The sequence below is a fragment of the Cyclopterus lumpus genome, chromosome 24 (assembly GCF_009769545.1).
Source record: "Cyclopterus lumpus isolate fCycLum1 chromosome 24, fCycLum1.pri, whole genome shotgun sequence".
Taxonomy (NCBI): Eukaryota; Metazoa; Chordata; class Actinopteri; order Perciformes; family Cyclopteridae; genus Cyclopterus; species Cyclopterus lumpus.
The window spans coordinates 12309087-12318136 of NC_046989.1; the positions used below are offsets into that span (position 1 = coordinate 12309087).

General features: G+C 41.7%; 1 protein-coding gene across 1 annotated transcript; it reads left to right on the forward strand.

The window, feature by feature from the left end:
• The first annotated feature begins 640 nt into the window (after positions 1 to 640).
• On the forward strand, positions 641 to 8682 carry LOC117727483 (single-minded homolog 1-like). Its single transcript, XM_034527823.1, has 11 exons — positions 641 to 815; positions 2296 to 2378; positions 2544 to 2633; positions 2773 to 2881; positions 3175 to 3260; positions 3591 to 3790; positions 4015 to 4121; positions 4284 to 4431; positions 6867 to 7023; positions 7131 to 7515; positions 7946 to 8682. Exons 1-11 carry the CDS (start codon positions 641 to 643, stop codon positions 8680 to 8682), a joined length of 2277 nt encoding a protein of 758 aa, XP_034383714.1.
• Positions 8683 to 9050: the final 368 nt, after the last annotated feature.

Genomic DNA, 9050 nt, shown 5'->3' on the forward strand with positions numbered 1-9050 from the left:
TGTACATCTCTTCATCAAATTAAATTACGCTATTACGCAGGGGATTAGTCGGTGTTGTCTCTCAATATGTATTATATAATTGTTGTTCTTTAATATTGCGGTTTTTCGTAGTGGTAATGCTGTTAAAAGCCGAGCATGTCCAGGTTATACCATCTTCAATAAATGTTACATTTGTTTTGATAGAAGATTGATGTGTAACAATGTATACATTTATTTTGATAGCAGATTGATGTTATAGTGTGTTGGTGTTTCAGGGTCAGCTCCATCTGATCTGCAGGCATGCACCAGATTTAATTCAAAATAACACAAGAGACAGTGACTTCGAGGTAGTTAAGATGCAGATCAACGTGCAATAATAATGTGTTTCCTATTTATTTCCGTGTTTTGCAGGTCATGGATGCGATACCGCAGTACCGTGAAGGTTTGACTGCGACCAGTTGAAGTATCACTGACCGCCATCAGGACCTAACAGGGATATTCTCACTTTTCTTTTGGGATTCGACTGTTGACATTAAAACTCCAGCTTTTTTTATAACAAATCTGCAATGAAAAGGAGTCAAAGCGGAGAGGAATCAGTGAAACTGCTGATTTGAATGACCATCGTCTCATACAAGGAAGGATACAGTAAAAAGGCGCCGACATGAAGGAGAAATCCAAAACGGCCGCAAGGACTAGACGGGAAAAGGAGAACAGTGAATTCTACGAATTGGCCAAAATGTTGCCTTTACCGTCGGCCATCACCTCTCAGCTGGACAAAGCCTCCATAATAAGACTCACAACAAGTTACCTGAAGATGAGAATTGTTTTCCCTCAGGGTGAGCGGAACCACAGTTAACAATCTTACAAGGGTCTATAGGAGAAATAAAATCACGTTATTATATATCATTAGATTATAGTAATATTAAATACATATTCCAAGAATCAATAATAGTCCGCTATAATTTAGTAGTCCCATGACAGGAATAATTTAAAATCCGCAAATAAAATATTTAAAATTATCAATAATATCAGAAATATCAACAAAATATCAACACTATTGTAGTGATGTTATACAAGATTAAAAAATAAAATACAATGAAATATGTATGTAAATACTGTTAATATAGCCGCGCTCCATACTCACTTTAAGCCATAAATACATATTGTAGGAACATTACAGTCGGTTTTAACTGATCTGCAGGGAGTCTTTACAAATGGATCACGATGGAGTTTAATTCAGTTTGTCGAAAGGAGACGAGCTGCCACCATCTTTTATAGAGGTCTCTGCAGTCTTCTGACTGCGTGACTGAGAACGAGACGTACCAATTATTACAAAAAGGTCCGGCACGGCTTCTAATCACATGTAAGAAGATGGAGGCGCACACAACCTTGCACAGTCTATAAGAAGAAAAATGATACTAATGATGAGATCTAATCAGAAACCCACACACCGCCATTAGAGATATTGAAGTTTTGCTGACATTACATGTAACTTACATTTTTAAATGTTTAAAAACATGACATCTGTTGTATTTTTTAGATTATGTATCCATTTTACAAAAATACCTTTTTGGTTGAAGTTCCCTTTTGTTTATATCATCTCATCTGGTGGGATTGATATTAAACTGTCCGAAAGCGAACACATATTTTCATTTCCATTTCCAGCGGCGCCTAATTTATTGATGATACCCGAGCTCACGAAATATCTCATGAAACAGAATGAATTTCAATGAGCAACACATATTTGCTTTGTTCGACTTACATCGAAAGTAAAGGCCTCTACACTGAGGGATTTATTGGACAATCGGAAAGATGGCCAAATCTGGGGTTTACTATGGGGAGGCATTACACATTTATAATATAATAATAATAATAATAATATGTCCTCGAGCCTCAGGATTCATTAAAATATAAACCAAGTATGTATGTATGTCATCCCTTCAGAATTGAATTGAAGGTCAAAATTGCAGTTATTATAAGAGACACATCCGCCAGTGTGCACATTGTAAACACCAACAGATTATCGGGAAGGGAAACTGTAAACGCCTTAACACTAAACAGGCCTTTTAAACAGGCATGCCTCTGGCTTGAGGGTGTGTGTGTGTGTGTGTGTGTGTGCGTGTATGTGTGCGCGTGTGTATGTATGTGTGTCTTTGTGTGTGTGTCCGGCCTTTTTTTGAAGCATAACTATAATATTAATAATAGTAAAATATTGTCGTGTTTTTTTTCAGTATCGATATAAAACATGTCATCTTCTCCATTCAATTATAATGTCCCAAAGCAGCCAAACAGCAATACTTATTTCACTGTCTCCAGGTTTGGGTGAAGCTTGGGGTCATGCAAGTCGGACAAGATCTTTGGACAATATTGGACGAGAACTGGGAGCTCATTTACTGCAGGTATATTATATAGTATTATTTAGTATGTATTATCGCGTATTGTTATTTACAATCCGTTGTTATTTATATGTATGTTATTTCCCCCGTAATGCGTATTATTAATCTGCAAGACATAATTATAGTCGTTTGAAATATTGTTGAGAGATAACTGTCATTTATTTGCAGACGTTGGACGGATTCATCTTTGTTGTGGCACCAGATGGGAAAATAATGTACATTTCAGAGACAGCGTCGGTCCATTTAGGACTGTCTCAGGTCCGTTAGTACGATCAGATTTGATTTATTTCCTGCATTTCTGCTATTATCATACACATTAAAAGCTAATATAATACAACAAACATCGTGTTGAAACTGTAAGTCTCTACCGGTTAATTACATGAGTTATTCTCAACAGGTAGAGTTGACTGGGAACAGTATTTATGAATATGTCCATCCTGCCGACCACGACGAGATGACAGCTGTGTTGACGCCACATCAGCCCTATCACTCACATTTCGTTCAAGGTAAAATTAATTTCTTGCCAACAGCTTCCCAAAAATACGTCGTCTGTTTGCAAGTAAATTACTGTGTAGAGCATGACGCGTGTAAATGCAACGAATAACATGCAAATGAGCAATACACGTTCGTATTCTTGCAGCATGCACTTTTGATACATTTGTTATGTAATATAAATTACGCCGTTGCATATTGTTATTAAAATGCACTCATGGACTTGGAGTTAGTGTTTTTAAACATCCTTTTAATTTAATAGCTCCACATATGAGAGTTGTTGATATGTATTTGTGTATGATTTTAGAATATGAAGCAGAGCGCTCTTTCTTTTTGCGGATGAAATGTGTGCTGGCAAAAAGAAACGCAGGCCTCACCAGTGGTGGATACAAGGTATCTATTTATTTACTATTTACTATTTATAAATTAACAACATTCTTAATTAAGGTAGTATGATGTATTTGTACTGATGTAAGACCAATATTCAAATTAATTAATTTGCTTTTCATAGACCGTTTTCCTTACCTTTCCCACATAAATTATAATATATTTTTGTATTTCTATAATCATGTATTTCAGTTATAATTATATAATGCTGCATGGGCAGTGGCATATACATGCCTATATTAATCATGCTACATTACCCAAACTTCTATCTAAAGGGACATTTCAGGATTTCCTTATTTACATAATCTGAGCTTCTCTTGCTGTCCGTTCCACCAGGTGATCCACTGCAGTGGCTACCTGAAGATTCGTCAGTACAGTTTGGACATGTCGCCTTTTGAGGGCTGCTACCAGAACGTGGGTTTGGTGGCCGTGGGTCACTCCCTGCCGCCCAGCGCTGTGACCGAGATCAAACTGCACAGCAACATGTTTATGTTCAGAGCCAGTTTGGACATGAAGCTCATCTTCCTGGACTCCAGGTACGCAACCAGTTTATATGACATTGATTGTCTCTCTTGGGGTGTTTCCTTTCTAATCCAAAGTTCTTTATTGAGTGTGTGCTCAATGTTAAGCATGCATTTTCATTAGGAGGGTTCACTTAGTTCTCCAAGAAACTACTACAAATGTTGACTGTTAAACATAAACAAAACAGCGAAACTGAGGTGTCCTTGGTCTTAACAACAACCGGTTAATTCCTCTCCAGGGTGGCAGAGCTGACAGGTTATGAGCCCCAGGACCTGATAGAGAAAACCCTGTACCATCATGTCCACAGCTGTGATATATTCCACCTCCGCTGTGCTCACCACCTCTGTGAGTTTTAAACCTGCATCATTCTTTTCCGACACTAACTCAGACAAGCTGCTGCAGCTGCCAAATGCAGTCACTCACACACAAACACACACACACACACACACACACACACACACACACACATTAATCATGTTTTCTGTCTGATTCTGTCATCTCATCCAGTGCTAGTAAAAGGACAAGTCACCACTAAGTATTATCGTTTCCTGGCCAAGCACGGTGGCTGGGTTTGGGTCCAGAGTTATGCCACAATCGTCCACAACAGCCGGTCCTCAAGACCTCACTGTATTGTCAGTGTCAACTATGTACTCACGTAAGTATCACTTAATATTCGCATCTAAAAATCTGAGAAGGAACCTAAGAAGTTTAAAACTTGATTCAAAAATATATTCATAATACTTTCTTAAGGCGTTTGTTCATGAAAAGGTACCATTCAAGCATATCAATTTCATCTGTAAGTATGAATAAAGCATTTCAGAAATTAGGGTTTTGCATTAACGGCATTTTGAACTGAAATCTCTTAAATCACAGCTACGTTAACACAACACAAGGTATAAAGTGTTATGCTGGGCTAAAAGCAGCTGCATTTTTAACGGTGTTTGCACATTGATTATTTGACTAGATTAAGTCAAATCTTATCATACACTCTTATGATCCATGCTTGTAGCTCAATCTGTGATACGATGGCTCTTTGTTTCTTTGAGAAATCCTTCTCTTTATCCCTCTGTAGCCTCTCGATACAAATCCACCAAACACTGTGGCGGCAGGGCTCAGGCAGTTGTGTGTTATGAGAGCACAAAGCACACTAGGGCCCTTTGAGACAGCAAGACAAACATCAGGGTTCAACCCCATCAAAAAACCTCTACTGTCACATCGATCTGCAGTCAAAGGAAAGCAAAATCGATCAAACGGTGAACTGGGAATCAATAGCTATCTCATAGCTGTAGCGCATGTTTTCCTCGTTAAGTTGGGTTGATCCACATGTGCTTTTCTCTGTGTGTGTGTGTGTGTGTGTGTGTGTGTGTGTGTCTGTGTCCTTCTGTGTGTGTAACAGGGTGTGTGTGTATGTGTGTGTGTCTCTGTACGTGTGTGCATGTATATAGCTGCAGTCTACCCATTGATTTCTTTCCAATGCAGCAAGGAGAAAACAAAGTAACTCCATTAAAATGGCGGTGAATTTCCAATTGCATAATAACCTTTAACACAGAAGTATCCAAAAGCTCACGTGCAGCAGGAGCCAAAAAAAGCACCTACATTTAAAAACAAACAGCAATTCAATCACCTTGCCCTGACAGCATTTTACCCCAACAAGAATCCATTAATAAATCACGTTTGGAGGTTGGCTGGTGGCGTATTTCAGACATGAGGTGCTCTGACATTGACCCTGAGGTGGAATTCGGCTAACACAGCTGAGTTTGCACAAAGGCCCAACATTATTGGCTCAGACATAAGTCATCCAGGGCACAGATAGGATGCAGAACCAGCCGCCGCAACTATACCTGCAAGAGCAAATAACACTCACACTGTGTACTGGCTATCCAAACACAGCCTTTACCCTTAGGTGCTGTACATAAAGAATGGGTCATATTTAGACTCATATTAAATAGGCTGGCTGTGCAGGGTCAGGGATGGGCCACAGGGTTTAAAATGCCAGGCAGCTGCTATTACATACTCTTGATGTGATAAGTTAAGAATAGGCTCATGTTTGCTGAACACTTGACACAGGAGCCTTTTTACTCCCTCGACAGCGACACTTGAGTTCAGCCTCAGGACAGTGGGTTAAAATGTCAAAGATGGTGCACAAGCTGCATGCACATATACAAGTAAGAAAGCCATCTGTATTACACAAATGCTGTTTGTATTCATAAGACGCTTGCAAAGGAGGTCAAGTGCAGAGATACTGTCCACATGTATGTGTCTGTGTGTGCTCACGCACTCCCATTGTTTTCTAGCTGGGTTCTGGCAATGGTTACACAGCAGAAAAGAATGATTAACTTTCTTGGTGGTGTCTGTTATTTATCTCAGAAGTGGGAGGACCTTCTCTTGAATTTATCTTCAACGTTTTCACTTCTCATAGTCGTCACATCACTCATGTTACAAAAAGTGTGTTTGTAAAATAAGTCTTTACAGTGAAGTTATCTATGTTCAATATTGACAATTACGTCTGCTGCAGACTAATGACACACAAGACCGCATTTGGATGAAAGGTTTGAGAAGCTCTGAAGTGATTTGGAAAACCTGGAGGGAAAGGTGAACCCTCCATCGGTGGCATTAAAAGTGTCCTTGAGCAAGGCACTCCACCATCAACACAAAGATGAACCATCCACAGTGCATACATTAGCAGCTAGGTGGGATTGCACTTAGTGCTGACAATGCTAACATGCTGGTGGTATACTTTTTACAAGTGCCACAATCTTAGTTTAGCTAATTAGCATGCAAGCTATTGCTAATCAGCACTAAAGACAACAAACTAAATACAATTTTGAGCTGCTTGAAGCGCTAAATGCAAAGTCAAGCTATCACCAACGTTATTAATATGTATCCTGAGTAGGTCATGAATTAGTTTGTACCAAATTGTATTGTAATCCATACAATAATCGTTGAGATATTCCAGTCTTGACCAAAGTGTTAGAATGGCCAACATTGCCATTCCTAGAGCCGCTAAGCATGACTAAAAAGTCACAACCTGGATAAATATGGCTTCAATATAAGTTTTATTTTTAACATATATTTTGTCTATTTTAAAAGGGATACTGAGTACAAGGGAATGCAGCTGTCTTTGGACCAAATGAGCCCCACCAAGCCAGCCTTCCCCTACGCTGACAGTCACAGTGAAGAAAGGAAGAGCACCAAGTCACGTCTGACCCAGGCGAAGGCCAAAGCCAGAGTGTCGCCCTACCCGCAGGTAAACAACTGAATGTTTCATGCAGCTAAATCCAGAAAGGAGACTTGGTGCAGGCGTAATTGATAGAAAGAATTTAAAAAACGGTATTTTCCTTTTTTTGTCAGCAGTTTTCAGCTTTCAATCCAGAGCGGTCAGAGTCAGACCAAGACAGCCAGTGGGGAGGGAGCCCGCTGACGGACTCTGCATCTCCTCAGCTGCTGGATCCCGGTGAGGCTGCGGAGGCATCTTGTGCCTACAGACTGTATCCAGACTCAGGCCCCCTCTGTTACAGCCTGGGTCTATCAGAGGACGATCTCGCCCATGCCCAAACACATCCTCACACCACCACCTGTGACCGTGTGCGATGCCAGAGCGGTCGCTACTTCCTTGGAACCCCCCAGTCGGGGAGAGAGGTGTGGTGGGACGCCACGCGCTCTGTGCTCTCGCTGCCAAAATCGTCCGTGGAGAACAGCGAGGGCTACGAAATCACATCCTACCATGGAGCCATTCACGGTGAGATGTTAGTTAGGATCGAGGCCAGAACCATCTGTCTCTGAAAATAGCACTGGCCTAACTTCTTGTGGTAACTGTTTTCCAAATGTTATTACGGGACATGCTAAGTTGTTTACGCCCTCTCTTGCCAATGTGCCGATTGCTACCATCTGTTCGAAAATTGCCTGCAATTGAAAGCCAAGTTGTTTCACATTTCACATCCTCAAACAGGGAAACAACCCCCAACTGTACATCTGCCAAGACATTCAGTCTAACAGACCATGGTTCTTTACCCGTTTAAAGCAAATCTTACACATCACACAGGTTTTATGGTTTTAACAATCACTAGTTTTCACACACATTTTTTAAATTAAGAATCAAATGACTTATTACACAATGTAATTCATTGATTGCACTGTTTTGAAATGTGGCTATTAAACTCTCTCTAAAGGACGGGGCCACTGGGATGAAGACAGTGTAGTGAGTTCACCTGATGGAGGCGGATCCACCAGTGATTCGGGTGAGCGTTACCATGGTGACCACTTCCAGGCAACCCCTCGAGAGCCCAGCAAGATGGAGACGCTGATCCGAGCCACGCAGCAGATGATCAAAGAGGAAGAGAGTCGTCTGCAGCAACACAAGGCGCCGCTGGACGTCTCAGGCCTCGCCAAAGCTCACAGCCCGTGCTTCAACTCCTCACTACCGCACCATTCACAGCTCCCCATGACCAGCGTGGTCTGTCGCGGCCCGGGAGCTCCAAGCATCGACCTTAGCTCTGAACGCCTTCATCACCAGGACAGTGTCAAATTGCTCGGTCCACACGACAATGACGAAAACACGACCAGTCCGGCGTCTCTGTCTCGTCTCAGCAGCCCCAGCTCTGATGGGATCCCCAGGGCGCCGCTCACCAAAGACTACATGCAGACGGATCTGTCCCCCCATCCTCCACAGCCGCAGGGGAGCCCGCTGCTCTATCTGGCCCAGGACAGGCAGCCACTGGACAGACAAGCTGCCTATTCTTTGACCGGATACTCCCTGGAGCACCTGTATGACTCAGAGAACCTGCGCAGTTACTCTGGCCTGGCCTGTGGAGGAGTCCAGTATGATGTGGCGTCCCATATGAGGATGCAGGCCGAGCAGATGCAGGGACACAAGGCCACCTCAGTTATCATAACAAACGGGAGCTGACGATATCTGGGGTAGATAGGATCTGTTCTCTAGATGAGGATGTCGCAGTGGTGGTACTTTATGCACATGCAAACACTGATCGGGCTTGATACAAAAAGCTGGACAATACAATTTAAATAAAGAATAAAAGGTAACGGCAATGGGTTGATATTTCCTTGGTGGCCGATTCAGTTGTCTACCTTTGTATCATATCATTCTTTTTTCTTTATCATCCGAGGATGATATGAACGAGTGTTCAAGAACAGATGTTGGGTGTGCCTCTTGACGGAGGCTTTCTCCATTACATAGAAATATAGTGTTATTTTAATGGTGAACTGAATTCCCCTCCCTCCACAGGCGACCTAAGTGTTGAGTCTGGTTAAACATCA

Excerpts from the sequence above, each read along its gene's own strand:
- LOC117727483 (XM_034527823.1), top strand. The coding sequence starts at position 641 with ATGAAGGAGAAATCCAAAACGGCCGCAAGGACTAGACGGGAAAAGGAG. Across the intron at positions 2,882-3,174 it reads TCACTCACATTTCGTTCAAG|AATATGAAGCAGAGCGCTCT; the intron begins GTAAAATTAATT and ends GTATGATTTTAG. Across the intron at positions 7,024-7,130 it reads GAGTGTCGCCCTACCCGCAG|TTTTCAGCTTTCAATCCAGA; the intron begins GTAAACAACTGA and ends TTTTGTCAGCAG.